The 19,328-nt window shown below is 39.5% G+C and overlaps 1 protein-coding gene across 3 annotated transcripts in view; it reads right to left on the bottom strand.

Moving 5' to 3' along the window:
- PDE7B (phosphodiesterase 7B) overlaps window positions 1-19,328 on the bottom strand; it is a 315,252-nt gene that overhangs the window by 74,023 nt on the left and 221,901 nt on the right. For all 3 annotated transcript variants that reach the window (XR_003910745.1, XM_029944589.1, XM_029944590.1), the window contains one exon: window positions 1,862-1,945. Coding sequence is in view for 2 of the 3 variants with exons in the window: in XM_029944589.1 (XP_029800449.1) it covers window positions 1,862-1,945 (84 nt within the window). In the remaining variant the exon portion in view is untranslated. The remainder of the gene's footprint in view (window positions 1-1,861; window positions 1,946-19,328) is intronic.

The raw sequence follows: 19,328 nt of genomic DNA, 5'->3' as shown, positions 1-19,328 counted from the left end.
GAGGGGCAGAGAGTGTCCCAGGCCAGGGGAAGGAGGCTGGGGGCGAGTCCAGGCACTAGAAAGTTTCCAGAGGACCTTCAGAAAAGGGATGACAGGATGGCACCTGCTCATATGTGATTTGTTATTTAATGATAATAGTGTAGTGAAATATTATCTGCATTGGTTTTCTGTTTAAAATTTTATACATTTTCCCAGTTTTTTTAATGTTCTAAAAGTAAAACGAATTATTAAAAAAAAATCAAATCCAAGGGTTACAAGGACCTAGGATGTATATAGGGGAGTTATTCCTTAATCCCACTTGCAAAGATAACTACTCTTAGCTGATGTCGCTTATTAACACTGGGATAATTTGGAAACAGATTATATCATTTGGAACGTTGGAATTATTATAAAGAGAAGTATCTCTTATTTTTCCTAATTTGTTCATGCCTTATATTAGAAAACATGATATAACATCCCATCTAATATTGAAAGAAGCTGATTTGGTTATCTTCTCCATCTCACACTTAGTCTGTGAAGCCATTGGACAGTCTTGATCTCTTTGAGACAGTGAATTAACTGGACCCTCGGTTCATCCCCATCTTGCTTGGTGGAACCATATGCCTGGGAACTGGAGACCAGAACAATCTAGTGACTGTCAAAGGGGTAACTGGAGAGCTGGACCAGACTATTCAGTGTCATAAGGAAAGCTGAGACACCATCCGAGCTCCCCATAATCTGTATCCAATATTGCATTGGGTTAGCAAATCAACTGTATCTTCTAAGATGCATTTTTTGGGGGCTGGGTTGGGAGGTTATCTCTAGTATGGAAAGGTTACTCCAAGTCTCTGTGTCCCAGAAAAAGCTGAGAAAACAGATATTGCACATTGTTATGGAAGTTTAATAAGCTAGGAGAAATACAAGCATCTCTATTCCCGATTGACCTTTTGAGGATCCAAGGATAGCAAGTTTTGACTTCTCCTAGTAATTTTTAGGGGGCGAGGTAAATCAAATTACCTTTTCGCTGAACTTGTTTATGCCAAAGGAAAGTAATACTCTGTGGGTGCAACCCAGCACTTTGAAATTTATCGATGGGAAGTGGTATGAGAACCAGACCCTGAAAACCTTGGAGCAAACTGTGAAATTTATCCAGTTTTTACTCCCACCGCCCCCACCCCCCAAGTCCAAAGTGCAGGATGATTGTGATAGAAGACATGCTATCAGGCAGGGTGACTGGTCACTGGTTTGGGTTTCCAAGGGAATTTGAAATTAACAGAATTATGAAGCAGAGGTTGAGCAAAACTCCAAATAAGGAGTGATATATGAACAGGAAATGTACAAAGAAATGACTTTCCAAGGTAGTCCTAATGGAGGAAGCAACAAGTGCAGACTCCAAAGGCTCAGCCACATTGAAGAGCTTTACCAAGAATGCAAGAACAGATTTCAGGGACTTCAATGAGACAAAGAAGGGAGAATTAGACAATGGATAGTTACTAAGGGCCGTCCGTGAGTAGGTCTCCCTGTGGGCTTTTAACAACAAAATAGAATCTCATCTGGTCTGGTTCTGGATGAAGGTGGAAAGAATGTGCTGCATGATGAAAAGAGTAAGTTTCCCTGTATAGGGCTTCATGGTTTTTAAGACTTACATTTTTAAAGCTGAAATGATCTCATTTGATTCTCACTAAAGCTCTGGGAGGTAGGGCAGTGCCAGAATCACTTCACTAGGGGAGGAAATCTAAAGACAAAGGGTTAAGTTCTATTTGGGAGGGGAGACATGGAGGAAGGAAGGCAGACCTCCAAGGGTTTTGAAGTTCAGAGGGAAGTGAGATTTTTTTTTTTTAAGAAAACATTTGTTCCTTTCCAGGTACACTTGATTACTCACTGTTAAGTAGGCGGAAGTCAATGAATGGGTAGGAGCCACGGCGTTCAGCAGGAACCCCCGTCTGACCCCTTAGTCGTACATCTCCTAAAAAACAGAAAATCCAAACAAATGTTTGAAAACGTTGCCAAGTATATTCACCTTTCCTCTGTAAATACCCTTACTCCCTTATGTCACTGGAACCAACACCAAATAACAGGAGGAAAATGATTTCCACTCACCTTGCTTAAGAGAGAGCTATGTGAGAGGGGATATTTAGTGAATGCTAAGTGTAATGAACTTGGTAGTACTCTAATACATGAAGCAGCACTCTGCTGCTGTCTTTTAGATTTGCTTGGAGGATGGATCTGTGAAAATTTTAGCAATTTACAAGATTTCCATAGTCTGAGGGCCACCAAGAGGAGGTATCTGAATCTGGGAGAACAAATGATGTTCTGGGATTATAGCTTTTATTCTTGTTAGACTGTTTAGTTGCCCAGTGTTCTTTCTTTTGGTTCCAGCACAGTTCTCTGACTGGTGGCCACTGCCCTGTTCCCCAGGCTTTATCACTGATCTGCTTTAGGATTTGCTCAGTGAAGGCCAGCCCAGCTCCAGGTATTTCAGACACTTCTCCACCCTAGTACACAAAATAGTCTGTGGGGTTTGTAGTACTTATTCATTTGCAGGTTTTCTTTAATGTCTGCATTAACTTTCCTTTTGACGTATGTTCTGTCTTCCTGATCAAGGGAGGGAATGAAATAGAATGGAAAGAGCACGCACTTTAGGATGAAAGGGACCTTGGACAATCTCGGCTCAGGCACTTGCTACCTGAATGATCTTGGGAAATTTATTTCTCTAAGCCTCAGTGGTTCAAAGTGCCATTGGTTGGAGAATCTAAAATAACACTTGCTGCCTTGCAATAAATTCTGGGTTTACTTTTTTCTAAACTCCTGCAAAGCAAGGATCTTGCATATTAATTATGTGTTTTGCATTTTTCCATAGTGCTTTGTGTATTGTATGGCACTGAGCAGACTCTAAGTGAATGTCCTTTGTTGACAAGAATAAATATAAAAACAAAATTAACCAATTAGCACAGAAAATATGAAATTAACCAATTAGCACAAATACATGAGATCTATATTTCTGGAAGAACTGAATCAGAACCAGAGAAGGTTTCAATTCCACGAGTAACGAGTCCACTCCCATAAACCACTCTTTCCCAGACATGAGGTGGCAGTGAGGCCTTAGCCTATGACTAGAGAAAAGGGTCAGTCTTTTCTCCTCCATTCTTACCCCCTGGAGTTAACCAGGGCCTGGGTGAGATCCCCTTCAGCTGTAGCCAGTGCCACTGGCAATGTTTAAACTATCCCTTGCAGATGGGCGTTGTGTATACTTGGGCTTACAAACTGCAAGCTGTGAGCCTCTGGGTTTTTCTGTGCTTTGAATTTTATATTGGTGCCTTATTTAATGCTTTGTGTAACCTGGTATTATGGTGCCATATTGATATTAAAGAATTACAATTTATGGAATAAAACAAAATGGGAGGAGGAAGAAAGCGATGGAAAAGTATTTTTATAAATATGAATATCATCTGAGATCAAAGAAAGGAATGCTGTTAGCATGTGGCAAGTTCATGGGGGTAGGTGGCCAGCAGTTATAGGAAAACCACTGGGGAGAGTTGAAGGGTTTTCCTGTCTTCAACAGCTTGTCTTGAGCACTCCTTGTTAATAGCACTCCAAAGAGTTTACAAAGCACTTTCACAAACATCACAGTGTATTTATTTTCTTGTTTATCTCATTAGATCCTCACAATAGCCTTGTGAGGAGAGCCACTATTATTGTCCTTACTTTATAGGTGAGAAAATGGAGGCTCAGGGTGAAAGCTCAGGATTGCTGTTCACCTACCCAGCTCCAGCTCAGGGTGCAGGCCTTTTAAAGACACTCAGTAGATATCCATTGACTCTGATTAATTGAGTTTATGGTGGTTTAACTTATAAGTAGCAGGGCTGGTCCTTAAATCTAGGTTATTGAACTCCATAGGCAGAGCTGTCTTAACACCACTGAGCTGTCTTAAGGAGTGTGTACACATGGTTTTAAAAAACTCACAGACCCTCATGATAGGTAAGATTTAGCAGCCATTGGGAAAGTACAGCATGTCAAAATGATATCATAAATTCAGCACTGCCTAAATGATTTATATTTTCTAAATGATAGTCAGATAGATGCATGCTTCAAAACTTATGCACGGATAAGTCTGTATTCATTCGGTCTATGAAGATGGCTAAGTTTTCGGTTTATTGACCCATTGTGTCATCTCTGAGGGCTTCTCCAAGGGGTTTCAGGCTCACCAATTGGAAATTACTTGTCTACTAGTACTTGTATTTCTCAGTATTAGCAAAGCATTCTTCCTGACTTTGTGGTTCATAGGGTACCATTTTTCCAGGAAAACTTCTGTATACTATCAATAGAAGTTTTAAAGCCTCTGCCAAAATTTACTCTTTTTCCCATCTGACAGTCTAAAGCAGAGGATGCCCACTGTCATGTAATGCTTTAGGTTTAGGGAAACATGGAAGAGATGTTTCCTAAACATCACATGGCAGGATGGATAAAGGGAAGGCAATACCTGAATAATTCAGACACTCCTGTCATCTTCGGTGACTGTGGGCAACCCAATAACCACTTGGAGGTCCGGCTTTCTAATGTTTAAGTTAATTGGCATAATTACAGCAGCTTTGCCTCCCTCACAGGGTTGTTATGAGGAAATTATAAGATGCGTGAAAATAACATGATGGTTAGCATTTAGTTGAATCCTCACAGTGTACTGAGCATCATGCATTACTGAATATCATCTACCCAACAACTCAGAAAAGTAGGTGTTATTATTAGACCATTTTACAGATGAGGAAACGGAAGCCAGTGGAAATTTGATAATTTGTCGAAGGTCACAGTATTAGTCAGTGTGGAGTTTGTGCTCAAATTCAAAATTGGCTCTTAAACCCCATGTTCTTAACCCTTTTCCTATATCATCAGAATAGAAAAATCATATAAACATCTAAGCATTCACTTTTTATTGCCTGATGTATGGCTTGATCGCTATTTGCCAATAAGCCAAATATATATTCATCAAGATTCCTGGAACTTGAATACCAGGGGAATCCACCCCCTTGATGAATTTGAGATTCAATCAGATAGGTGTTGTTTATTTGAATAGCAGTCCAGCGGAAATGAGCTGACCAAGTAAGACAACCAAATCCTGTTCTGGATCAACAAGGCATCTATTATTTTCAAGTAAGAGATGGGAAGCAATTATTAAAAATATTATTCAGTAGAACTGAAATTACCTAGCAACTAATTTAATCAAGCTCTTAATTAAATAGAGTTTTCATGATGTAATGCCATTTTTGGGAAAAAGAAACAGTGAAGTAAGTTGATAGCAAAGACAACTTAAATAAATGAACAGAACAAAACAAATCAACAGCGACAACAACAAACTACCGAATGTATACCTGAAAGGTTCCTTTTCAATTCTTCTTTTGTCTACAGCTACAATTACAGTCTTGGAAGTGGATTACTCAGAAACCTAATGATGGTTTTTAGGGGTAGTAAATAATAGTGTTTAAAAAGAATGAAATCATGTTAAAACTACTAGTAAGGCAGGAGGCAGGACAATTGTAAGTGGGCTAACAAAGCATTTTAGACATTTTCAACATGGAAAAGTAAATACAAACAAACCAAGCAGTCCATATCTTGAGCATTCTGTGTATTTGAGACTCTGCTGAGGTAAAATTTATGTTTTGAGGATATATTTTCAATATAGAAAGCTCTCCTCATTCTCCCTGATTTTATTAGCCCCCTCTGATACTAAATTGCTTCAATATGCTCATGGGAAGAGAGAAATAATTCAGTAACAACCGTCCCTGGAGGAGCAGAGGCCACTGGGCTGATGTCCGAAAAACAGAACAAGTAGCGTCCTGCTGAACTGCTTTTTCTGGCCTCTGGTCTCCGGCAATCATCTATTTACCTAAGGCCTTACATCCAAGCTAAACAATTATTTTGACTATTCATTAGGCCCTTGTTTCACTTAAGTAACTTTTTTTTCTGGCACGCGCAAGGTGCTGTGGACGCCGGGTCGGAAGTGTTGACAGCTCAGAGTTGTGTCCTCAGCCTGTCCTTATTGTGTTCCAAAATGAAACAAACAGCAGGGAAATTCTTATTTTGAAAGGGCTGCTTCTCTTTTGCCCCTTCAGGCCGAAAACATAACATGTCGTCCTCGGGTATTTAAGGCTGCAAACACAGGCAGAGAGCTGAGCTGAGTGGCTCCAGGAGCCAAGACCCGGAGACAGCCACTCAGCCTCCCAGGGGACGTGGTTCCGGGATGGACCTCTTGCCCACTTGGCCTCTCGGGCTGTCTCTGTTTAATAAAAGCTTGCGCTAGGGAGCAGACATTATGTGGCCTCTTATGTAACCGGCAAACATGGTGGAGACTCTGACAGTGATGACAACTTACAGTGGCTGAAACATGGGCCACATGACGAGAACCAGACTCTGGCCCAGTTGTGGGGTCAAGGTCACTTCAGGGTGGGGGAAACGGGGTAGGAAAGGAACAGCGCAGTGACTACTGTGCTCCTAGGGCCTCTGAGACAAAGGAAGAAGGTAATGATAACAGCTACAGGAAACATGAAGACAGATTCATAACAGGGGTGTCGCTATGAACAGGAAGATGAGCTGAGGATAGTGTCAGAAAGATACAACCATGGAGTGGCTCAAATACGGTGGGAGAGAAGCAGCTCTCGTGAAAGTTATTCCTTTGAGCTTCCTTAGACAGTACTAATTCATGTCACTGCTGTAAACTTGCAAAATGAGGGCAGAGAGAACCCAGACCCCCAGATCTGAGAGGAGCTTTCGCCAGGCTGCACTGCCTCAGCCGGCTGCTTCCAACACTTCAGATGACTACTCTCGATTAGCAAAGTGAATTATTTCTTCTGAGATGTTTATCTAGCCAAGCTAAGAGGAGGAAGGTTGTGCAATTTGATCACCCTGTAGATTTATGGGATAGTACAGGCAGCCGGTTTAGATAACTCGGGCGGATATGGTTGTCCTGAGTGCTATGTGCTTCCGGGGGATCCAAGATGGCCGACAGACCAAATTTCCCACTTGGGGCTTCAATGTTCGGCTTTACTTTTTGGAGTGAGGCTTGGCCTGTCTGGTTACTAAACACTATGTATTGACCTGGCTGAGTAGGAGGCTTCTTGGGCTTCTTGTCTATTGCTCTGTTGAACTAATTGTGTATTCCTGGGCTGTTGCTGAGAGGGCTTGGTGTGTAGGAAAGAGACAAACCAGGAGTTAGTTGGCCAAAACCACACTTCTGGCAAAAGAAACAAAATAAAGTTTTCCTTGCATATGAAAAAAAGTTCTTCTTTTCTCTTTTTTTTCTTTTTAAAAACCTTGGTCTCTATATCAAAATCAGAAAAAAGAGAACTTTCACCAAGTTAGAGTCCCCAGACAATACTATATATACTAGTAGGCAACTTTTGCTTAGACTTATTAAATACTTTATGACAAAGGTACATTTTGGGACTGGAATGTTACAAAGTTGAATGTATGAATAGCAGTGCCTTTATTTTCTAAACTAAGTGAGGTAGTGTTCAACTCACACTAGACATTCTTCAGCTTGATGGTTACACAGAGGGAAAATGAGAAAAAAAAAGTTGAGAAAAAAAGTTACAATCACCAGGAACACAGGAGTCTAATAATAAAAAAAAAGATATTGAACAAGAAGCAGCAGAAATCCCTACAGAGAATTCCATGAAACTGTAAAATGATTTAAAAGAACACAAAGAACATGTCCTCTTACAAAGATTACGAGTAAGGGGAATAATCTGCAGAATCATTTTAGGGAATATGTGGTCTGGGTCTGCCTTGAGTCATGAAAACACTGATGTAAACTTGCACATTATTCACTTATTTCTGGCATAATGCTTTTTTATTTCCAGAATCCCATCAAAGCAAGTTTGTTGTTTTAAAATAAGTGTTATATAGTTACAAATGTAGATACCTCTGTTCCTGCTCATACCCCACCCTTCATAATGCCTGGCACATTGTAGGCACTCAAAAAATAGTAACGATTAGTCATTGTTACTGCTCTTCTGAGATTTCTGCCCCCTCATCTCCCCTTTCCTACGATAGTCTTTATCATTTAGGAGGATTTCTAAGGCAGGAACTGTTTTAAGGACTCAACACGTATGAGCTGGTTTAGTCCTATGACAGTCTTGCCTGAGGGAGATGTGTGTTTCATCCCCCTTGTACTGAGGAACGCAAAGAATTTACAAGTGACTGAATTGGGATTAGAAGCCAGGTGGTCTCGGGAACACTTGTTCTCTAACCATTGCTGCACAGGACCACTGTCCCCATTCTCCAGAGCAGTGCCATGCAATCACATTATTATGCTTTCTTTTGACCTCCCAGGCTCTTTCTTCTCTCTGTCTGGATATTTTAGGGTTATAAAAGAGAGTACCAAGGCTATGTCCCAAAGAAAGACAAATGTTTATCCTGGTGCTTTTTCATGGGAGCATTGCATTCCCACTATGACAGGAATGCTTTGGCCCATGTCATGGGAACCCATGAGGCTCCAGTTGTGCAGGTTAGACCAGAGGGATTCTGGGCCCCACTGCAGATGTAGGCATCTTGCAGGTTAGTAGAACTTTTGAGTAAGTGAGTCAGTAAAGGGGCCAACTCTAGAGCCAGCTCTGAGCGGACCCCAGATCATTTCAGTTCATTTCAACAAATGCTCATTTACAACACTACACAAAGTGTTGGAATGTAGGGGAAGAAAAGGGAAATAGAAAGGTCCATAGGATGTCATCTTGGCACTCAGATAATCAGCTAGAAGACAGTCACAGCAATGAACAAATATGGTACGTGCTAGAAGAAGTCTAACGTTTAGTGGCACTGGGATATTTGGATTTGCATTCCTCTCTCAGAAACATGTGAGGCTTTATGATTTTATGTGGATAAGTAACTTGAAAATTTCTGGGTCTCAAATGGTTTCCTAGCAATCCTATAAAATATTTCAGTTGGTAAAATTGAAAGATAATAATTTAATGTTTAATTTTTAATTAAATATAATTTTTAAACTAAAAAGTTTTAATTTCAGTATACTTAACATGTAATTTTGTATTAGTTTCAGATGTGCAATATAGTGATTCAACAATTCCACACATTACTCAGTGCTTATCATAAGTGTATTTAAATTAAATATAATTTTTATATTGAAGGCCCTTCACATTTCAGAACTGTGGCTGAAGGGGTGATTTACACCCTTATTTCCAGTAAGCAAGTTTCTTACAGACAAGAGATTTAAAGGCATAGTACTAGTTTCAGAAACCACTTGATATAGGAAGACATGTCTCTTGTATCTTATGAATGTGTTAGCTTTCTGTAAAAATTATACACACACACACACACACACACACACACACACATACACACATGTACGAACACACAGCAGGAGAGGTGGTGAGGAGAGAGAAAGGAAGGAGAGAAAGAGGAGAGAGATGAGGCCAAAGAGAACTGAATACTGGAGCTGAGGTAGAGGAAGGTGTCAAGCATAATTCCTAGATTTCCGCACTGCATAGCTGCATGGTTGTGGCAATCACAGATAAAAGGAATTCCCAAAGAGGCATTATTTTATGTTCTTGATTAAATGAATGATACTTAATATACATGATACTTATGATACATGGTGTTTTGGGCAGACAATACAATAAGAGCCTTGGGAAGTCTTGGCCTCATGGAGTTTAGTCTACTGGAAGGGACATTTATGTGCATAAAAGTAAAGTTGCAACTTTGGATAGTGGAATAAAAGAGACATATATTGTGTTAATAAACTTATAATAGACTTCACCTTGCCAGGGAGGTTGTTTTGAGCTTTCCTGAGAAGGTGACATTTAATCCGGGATCTGCTGAATGAAAGCAAATTAATTTTAGGTGAACATATGTCCTAATTTTCCCTGGAAAATCTTGATTTACATCTGTTGTTTTGCCTGGTATAATTAGTAAGTGTCCCTTTCACACCCAAAAGTGTTCTGATCAGATCATATGTTACATGATCACACTGAGTGCAGCAATCCAGGCAGATAAAAATGCATTTCCTAAGATCCTATTGCAGGAAGATGGCATATATGAGGTACCCTAACAAGAGGAAGTGCATCACAGCAAAAAGATCAAAGTGGATGTGGTGATGGTGGTGGAGGAGGGAATGGTATAAAACGAGACTGGGTAAGTATCAGGACTTTTTTGGATAGGTTGACGAGTTTGACTTTATTCCAAGAGAATTAGAAAGCCACGAATTAATTTGAGGGAAAGATGATGTTATTGGATTTGCATATTGGGAAAAAAAACAACTTTGGGTACAGTATGCAGAATGGATTGGAGGAACAAGAATGGCAAGTTAAGAGATCATTGTAATAGTCCAGGTGAGAAAAGATGGTAGCTTTATGTAGAGTAGTGGTACTGGTAGAGAGGTGAATAGATTTTAGAGATATTTAGTAGGTAGAATTGACAATGGTAAGGAATAGCATATGAGGGCTGAGGGAGAGGGAAGTATCAAGGATAATTCCTAGATAGGCTTGCATAATTGGATGACTGATTGTATTTATCATAGAAAAATGGAATTCCAGAAGGACCACATCTGGGGAGAGAAGTTCCCATGTTCAACTTTGGTCACATTGAATGTGTTACTGAGATTTTAAAGCAAAAAGGTCAAGTAGGCACCTAGACACATGAGTCTGACACCCAGAGGGAATGTCTGGGATGGAGATATAAATTTACAAGTCAAGTGAAACTATGGGCGTGTATGAAGTTGCACAGAGAGTGAAGTGAGAAGTGAATAGGACCTATCATCCAGCCTTGAACAACTTTAACATTTAGTGTCTTGTTCTAAAGTCAGTAAGGGAGAAGGGGAAGCCATGGAGGTAAGAGGAAATCCAGAAGCTTGCTGTGTCATGGAAGAGTTATTCAAGAGGGAGGGAATGGTTTTCAGATAAATTTTGCTGAAAGAGTAAGTGAAATGATTGAAAAAAGTCCATTGAATTTAGCTGAGTGATGATGGTGAAAAATAAAAGCTGAGTAGTTTGGATATCATGTGGAGTTGGGAAGTTGGGAAGGTTTTTATTAAGGGGTAGATATTTAAATGGATCTTAAATGATAAAATTTGAAAAAGTAGCGTGTTATTTTGTTGGCTTGTGATTCATCCAGCTATGATCACTGAAATAAAGGGAAGGGATTTTTAGGAAAAAAATCATGCTGGTCTTAACAATAATAATCACTAAGAATGATATTAATAACAAAGCATAATTTGAAAATTGCACAGAGGACACAATAGTCCAAGTTATGAAAATTCTTGTATATTTTTGCAAAATACATTGATACCTTGTCAGTCACTTCCTATATTTAAATATACTTCAGGAAAAAAGTGTAATGTAAATCACTGCCAAGAAAAGTATTTGTTGGGAAGAAAAGTATGGATAGATCAACTGAGAATAAATATAATTAATAAGATAAAATAATGGCCAAGTCCCAATATTGCTGAATAATTTCTTGTTTTTTTGAACTTTGAATAATTTGAGAGAAGTGTTTTAATGTATTGTTTGTTTTCATGTGCTTCTGAACTTCCTGAATCTGGCCGGGAACAAGGATAAACCTGCCAAAATACTGCAAGAAAAGATGTTGCTGATCACGGGCAGGAAATACTCAAAGTCCCATGAGATAGCTTGCTCTTACGAGACATCCACACCAAGTCTGCTGACCTCAGAAGGGCCTTCAGGCCACCATAATCACTGCTGAAGTCTGCTCAGAGCTAAGAGGTATTTGAAAGTTCTTAATTCACTTCTATTTCAACATGGCACTTAGGATTCTTTTAATCTTCAAGTATTGTTCTTTTTTTTTTTTTCAGAAGGGAAACTGGTGACAAACATGGACTAGAGAGGGAAATGATTAACTTGATTATATTATATCCATGTTGTTGGATATGATTTTGCTATTAAAGCCAGTAAGTTTTATTTCTATACTAACAACTAACATGTATGGAACATTTAGTATGTGCTAGGATATGTTTGAAGTACTTTTTATGATTTAACTAATTCTCTGAATAACTCTCCTAGAGAAGTACTGTTCTCAATATCATATCTGAAGGACAGAGAGGTATTAAATTACTTTGCCATGATAGCAGGGCCCGGTGGGTGTGAAGGCAGATTTGAAACCAGTGAGTATGAAGACTGGCTCCAAAGCATGTGCTCTTACCTAATATGTTACCGTCTCTGTTCAAATCTTGATCTGAGTGAGAGCCGTGATATATTGTTAAGAGAGGGTGGGTATCATATAGTGTTTAAAAACTGTCTTACAAAGTAAAGAAATCCATTTACTGTTTACTACTTCTGTGACTCTACTAAGTCTTAAACCATTCTAGGCTTCATGAAATATTTTGTTCCATTGAGTAAAGATAATAATATCTGCCCTGTATTCTTCATAGAAGGTAGAAATCAAATGAAATCATGTGGATAAAAGTACTCTGTCAATTACTTTGTAATAAAGTTTTATGATTAAGAATATTGTTGTTGATGTTGCTAAATATTAAATGTACATAAAAGATATTATGTAAATTCTATTTTATATTATTATACTTTTATTGATATTGATCAATATTATTGATATTGTTACATAAATCTGGGTCATTGTTAAAGTATTCAAAGTCAGGAACACTACTCTTTGATATGTAATTGAACATGTGAATTAAGAGTGCTACATTCAAATGTTCTTGGGAAACAGAGAGTTTTAACAAAATTAAACTTTAAAAAAAATTGCAGTGTTACGGACTAAATTGTGCCTGCCTCCCAAGCATCCGCTGAAGCCTTAACCCTTAGAGGTACAGAATGTGGCTATATTTGGAGAGAGGACCTTTAAAGAAGTGATTAAGTTACCCGGAGGGTGTTAGAGTGGGCCCTAATCTAATCTGACCAGTACCGGAGGAAGACCATGTGAGATGCACCAAAAAGGTGGCCCACCTGCAAACCAATGAGACAAGGCCTCAGAAGAAACCAAACATTCTGACACTTCAACCTTGGACTTCTAACTCTCAGAAGTGGGAGAAAACTAATTTCTGTTGTTTAAGGCACCCAGTCTATAGTATTTTGTTATGCCAATGAAGAGGATGCTTCTATGGGCAAAGAAAAGTCACCAGAATTTAGGGGTTCAGTGTCCCCAGCTTCATCTGGAGCTTCCCATATGTCCCCATTCCAAGGACTAAGATCCCATTCTTTCCCAACCAAGGCCTCACTTTAATAGTAGACATCCTGTGCTATTGGGGATCAATTTTGTGTTGCACTTCAGCCACTAGCATAATGAGATTCTGGGCTTGGTTTTCCAGAATCTCAGATCCAGAGCTATAGGAAAGAAGAGTCTCTTTCAGAACAGATACAGAATCTTGCAGGTCATTTATGCAGTGCTTGAGCTGGAAATATGAATTCCTAACTCATCTTTTACTTTCCCCATTTTGTCTAGTAACATTAGGAACAACCAGCCAAAGTCTTTATACTCATTAGTTTGACAAAAATGTCCAAAGGAATCTTATATATGGTCACCCAAAAACTTATCTCTTATAAGTGTTTGACTAGGAGTATCCAAGGTTGATATTTTTCACATCTCTTTTGCCACATGACAACATGGATTATTACTGCTTTCTTTATTACTGGGAAGAGGTTAATTAGCATATTTCAATCTAATCAAATTAGAAGTCCAGTTCCAGAAAACCTAGAGCTAATATATGTTTACTATGAATATCCAAGAAGTGAGATCACACAGCATTTCCCAAACATATTTGGACACAAAACATTTTTAAAGTGTCTTCTGAGATGGCTGTTTTGAGGAAAATAATTGGCTATATATTGCTCTACATGAAGCATGTTTGTGTGTGTGTGTGTGTGTGTGTGTGTGTGTGAGTGTGTGTGTGTGTGTGTATACTTAGCTCAAAATCTTAGCTGGCTTCCCTTATCAAGTACCATTACCTATTCAATTCTTGTCCTGTATAACTAAACCTACACCTCTGGTTCTAATTTATTCTGAGGGCTCTAGGCCAGCTAGATAGTTATTCGTTTATTTCTCAAAAATATGTCTGAGGAATATTACTCAGCCTTAAAAAAGATGAGATCTTATCATTTGCGACAATGGGGATGGACCTAGAAGGTATTATGTTTTTTTAAAAATTTTATTTATTTACTTTTGAGAGACAGAGACAGTGAGAGCAGGGGAGGGTCAGAGAGAGAGAGAGAGACACAGAATCTGAAGCAGGCTCCAGGCTCTGAGCTAGCTGTCAGCACAGAGCCAGACACAGGGCTGGAACCCATAAACCGTGAGATCATGACCTGAGCCGAAGCCGGACGCTTAACCGACTGAGCCACCCAGGTGCCCCTAGAAGGTATTATGTTAACTGAAATAAGCTATGCTGAGAAAATATCACATGATTTCACTCACATGTGGAATCTAGAACACAAAACAAATGAATAAAGAAACAAAAATCAGAACCAGACCCATAAATACAGAGAACAAACTGATGGTTGCCAGAGGTGAAGGGGGTAAGGGGATGGGCAAAAATGGGTGAAGGGGAGTAAGAGATAAAGGCTTCCAGTTACAGAATGAATAAATCACAAGAATAAGAGTTACAGCACAGGGAGTATAGTCAACGGTATTGTACCAGTGTGATATGGTGACAGATGGCTTGTGGTGAGCACAGCATAATGTACAGAGATGTTGAATCTCTATGTTGTACACCTGAAATTAGTTTAATTTTGTGTGTCAACTATACTAAAAAATTTAATTAACAAATGGTTTTGAATGTCTACTATACGCCAGGCCCTATTCTAGAGCCTGGGGATATAGCAGTGAGCAAGACAGACAAAACACGTTTGCTCTCATGGGGCTCAGATTCTACTGGGGAGAGACAAGAAAACAGATGAAATCAACAAATAAATTGCCTGTAGAGACGTGAAATAGGTGCCATGGGGCAAAACAAAGCAGGGAGGGGTAGAGATGAGGGAGTGCTGGGTGGTCTGGGCAGGTGTGGGCTGCACTTTAAATAGAGGAGGTTCTAAGAAGCCTGCTCTGAGGTGACCTGGAGCAAAGACTTGAATGAAACGTGGGAGGAACCAGGGACCATCTGGGAGGAGCATATCAGGCTCCAGGAGAGCAAGCACAAGACAGCAAGGAACATACTTGGCATGTTCTAGAAACAGCCAGGAGGCCAGCATACTGAAGCAGAGGGAGTGAAGGGAGAGCGGGAAGAGATGAGGGCAGAGAGATGACGAGCCAGGAGAAGCTGGGCTTGGAGGCGAGTGGTGGAGAGTTTCGGGACTCAGAGAGACACAGGGAGACACAGAGGTTTGGTATGAGAGCTGAGAGCGACATTATGCAATGTTTTTAAAGGGTCGCACTTGCTGCTCTGTTGAGAATAGGCTATTGGGGCGGGGCTTTATATATTAAGCAGATCCCAAAATGAATTGCGCTATCTTTCCCTATAACTGGTGTCCTCGTCATGGCAAATCTAGCCAGTCACCAAGGCTTGTCACTGTGTGTGCTCCCTCTGCTTGTCTCCCCTGCCTTACGGTTTTATCACTCAGCGTGGGGGTAGGTGCTCTCTCAGGGCCTGAGTGTGCAGGGCCTCTCCATACAAGGGTGCTAAATAAACCACAATAAGTATTCTCCTGGCTTCACAGAAAATAGGTCATGGCACCTGGCCATGTGGCTGCTTCATTCATACAAGTTGCCTATCAATTTATATAAACATATAAGATACAAATACATGGATTTTAAGGAGAAATATATTTTGGAGCATTTTATGGGTAAAGTTAGTGGAATTGCTCTTTGCCGAATACACACTTGGAAGGAAGACCTTGCAGCATTTTACTTGGAGTAAAGACTAGTCAGGAAGCGGATCAAATATAAAAATCCGAGACATTGGCTACTGTGGAAGCAGTCCCAGGAGGTCTCACTTGTGTAACAGGAACTGAACTAACTCGTGATATCCCTGTATCAACCTCTGCTGATCTGCCTGGTGAGAGAATCATCGGCTCTGGGCATAGTTTTCCTGTGTGGTTATGGGGCCATCGTAACTCAACCTGGAGCCCAAACGGAAGTGGAGGTACTTTATAAACAGAAGTCATCTGATGTTTGTCCTTAAACATTTTTTTAAAATGTTTATTTATGATTGAGAAAGAGAAACAGAGCACGAATGGGGGAGGGGCAGAGAGAGAGGGAGATGCAGAGTCCAGGCTCTGAGCTGTCAGCACAGAGCCTGATGTGGGGCTCAAATCCATGAACCGTGAGATTATGACCTGAGCTGAAGTCAGACGCTTAACTAACTGACTGAGCCACCCAGGTACCCCTGATGTTTTTTCTTTTAACTGAATGAAATTCAGACAACTTTTGCCTTTTTCTCGTTTTCCAACATGCTTCTATTCTCCATATTTCCATGAAGACTACTGACAGTTTAACAAATATATCTGCAAATAGGTGGGATTGTAATTCATTAGACCCTGAAACCTGGAATTTTGCAAAATGGCCATCAGTTTTGTTTGTTTGCTTGTTTTTTACTTTCTTGGGCTTCCATTTCAACCCTTTGCACTGAACCATTTTAAAAACAATGGTTTTTTTAGTTTGAATTAATTCTTTTTGACAAGAAGAAATTAAAAAAAAGGGGGGTGCTGAGCTTTTACTACATTCTCTTAAACTTCTGTTCTTAATGCTTTGCTGTGTCCTGGGCCATGGACTGGTTCTATTCCATTCTTGTTCTTTAAAAAGCATTTTTATAAATCCTTTTAAAATCTTCTTTTTTACTGCTTTGTATCACACATTCATGTTTGCCTTTGGTTAGATGAAGCTTACTCTGTCTTTTATGCAGGTTATTAATAGCTTTAAAATATTTGAATTCATCAGAGAACTTTCTGTGCACCTTCATTGGCTTCTCTAAGTAAACCTCTTTATTCATACTAAGATATATTGTGATCTCAGTATAAAATTATTTCTATGCTTCTTATCTACAAACTCTGAAGTTTGAGAGTTTGTCTTAGCCATTATTAAGAAAACAGTGTCTGAAAGAACTTAATGGATACATATTATAATAAATTTGCCTTTTATTTAATTTATTTAAAAGATTTTTTAAATGTTTTATTTATTTTTGAGAGAGAGAGAGAGAGATAGTGTGACTAGGGGAGGGTCAGAGAGAGAGGGAGACACAGACTCCGAAGACAGGCTCCAGGCTCTTAGGTGTCAGCACAGAGCCTGATGCGGGGCTCGAACCCACAAACTGTGAGATCATGACCTGAGCCGAAATTGGATGCTCAACCAACTGAGCCACCCAGGCGCCCCTAAATTTGTCTTTTAGAGTTTTCCATCCTTATTGAGTCACAGATCCAATTTTGATGGCAACATATATATCTTTCTGACATTAAAGCCTAACAGTACTCAGAGTTCCTTTTTCTGTGAATTGCACTCCACCATGTTTCTCTTGTGATAATTAAACCCATAGAAGTAGTTCTACATGTCCAATCCTAATTATGCAACTTTAATCTATTTGAATTTGAGAACTGGAATAGAAAAACTGATCCAAATATATTGAACTAATTTTTCTTGGAGATGACAAACAAATAAATTCATTCTCAATCAAATCCTATCTATTGAGTACCGATTGTGAGTGTATTATACTCATATTATTATATATAAGATTACTCTATGAGTGCATATAATGACAATGACTTTTTTATGCTGCCAGGTGACGATACCAGGGGGACAACTTCTTTTAGTACCATTTGTTCAATTTTTCAAGTCTGATATTTTGCTGTTAATGGCTTTACCCTTACAAGTGTAATTATAACTGATGGATGGATTTTTGCATGGTATATAATTTTTTTAATACTGAGTTCAAACTTGGTGCTCTATATTGCTTAGTATTTCAGCCACTGTGGATTCTACTGTCTGTATTTCTCCAAGACTTCCCTGCTTTTTCGGTCCATAAAACACAAAAAATAACATTTGATACCTACTGACTTAAATGTGTCTGGTTGTGCAAGTCCAGAGTCTTTCAGACTAGGATTGCCTGGCCACCCTACCAGCTGAGGGGGACCAACATCTTTAGAAATCTATTCACAGTCCCTTAACTGGGAAACTCTGATCTATACAATTAAGACAACAATACCTGAAAAGAACTCTTAAACACAGCTCATCATATGTTTGATGTATTAGAATACATGTTTCTTGAGGTCAGCATACTTCATAGGATCATGGAATCAGTCTTTAGAGAATCTTACCACTCATCATCAAGGCAAGTTGGGTAGAGTGGGGTGTGGGCTATGGAAACTTAAAGTAGAAGAAGTGGGCCATCATTTAAAGCAAATGCTCTTATTTCTCTGGACTGACATGGGAGTGACCAGAAAAGAGATCAGCTCTTGCTCACCTGTAACCTTTTCATCATATGATTCAACAGAATATTTTCCCTTTTTTTTCCCATTATAGTCTTAAACTGGTCAGAATTTCCCCTCTTTATCCCAGGAAGTGAGGGGAAAATTAGACTAACATTCTCCTCTGTTTTACAACTATCTAAGAGCAGTTGTTCTCAATCAGATATTCTGATTTAATTGGTCGGAGTGAGTCTGGGCATAGGTTTTTTTTTTTTTCATAATATTTTATTGTCAAATTGTTTTCCATATAACACCCAGTGCTCTTCCCCTTAAGTGCCCTCCTCCATTACCACCACCTCTTTTCCCCCCTCCCCCTTCCCCTTCAACTCTCAGTTCATGTTCAGCATTCAATAGTCTCTCAGGTTTTGCATCCCTCTCTCTCCCCAACTCTCTCTCCCTCCTCCACTCCCCCTGGCTCTCCATTAGGTCGCTCCTGTTTTCCTGCTAGACCTATGAGTGCAAACATATGGTTTCTGTCCTTCTCTGCCTGGCTTACTTCACTCAGCATGACACCCTCAAGGTCCATCCACTTTCCTATAAAAGGCCATATGTCATTCCCTCTCATTGCCATGTAGTACTCCATGATGAATATATACCACATCTTCTTGATCCATTCGTCAGGTGATGGAAATTTGGGCTCCTTCCATGTTTTGGCTATTGTTGACATTGCTGCTATGAACATTGGGGTACATGTGCTCCTATTTCTTAATAAAAACCCTTGAGAAAGTCGGAATAGAAGGAACTTACCTAAACATTATAAGAGCAGTCTATGAAAAACCCACAGCTAATATAATCCTCAATGGGGAAAAACAGAGCTTTCCCCCTGAGATCAGGAACACAACAGGGGTGCTCACTCTCACCACTGTTGTTCAACATAGTGCTGGAAGTTCTAGCATCAGCAATCAGACAACAAAAAGAAATAAGAGGCATCAGAATTGGCAAGGAAGAAGTCAAACTTTCACTTTTTGCAGATGACATGATACTCTACAT

Source organism: Suricata suricatta, chromosome 7 (assembly GCF_006229205.1).
Source record: "Suricata suricatta isolate VVHF042 chromosome 7, meerkat_22Aug2017_6uvM2_HiC, whole genome shotgun sequence".
In the NCBI taxonomy this organism is placed as follows: Eukaryota; Metazoa; Chordata; class Mammalia; order Carnivora; family Herpestidae; genus Suricata; species Suricata suricatta.
The sequence above is the reverse complement of the archived record's forward strand: the minus strand, read 5'-3'. Positions and strand labels throughout refer to the sequence as shown.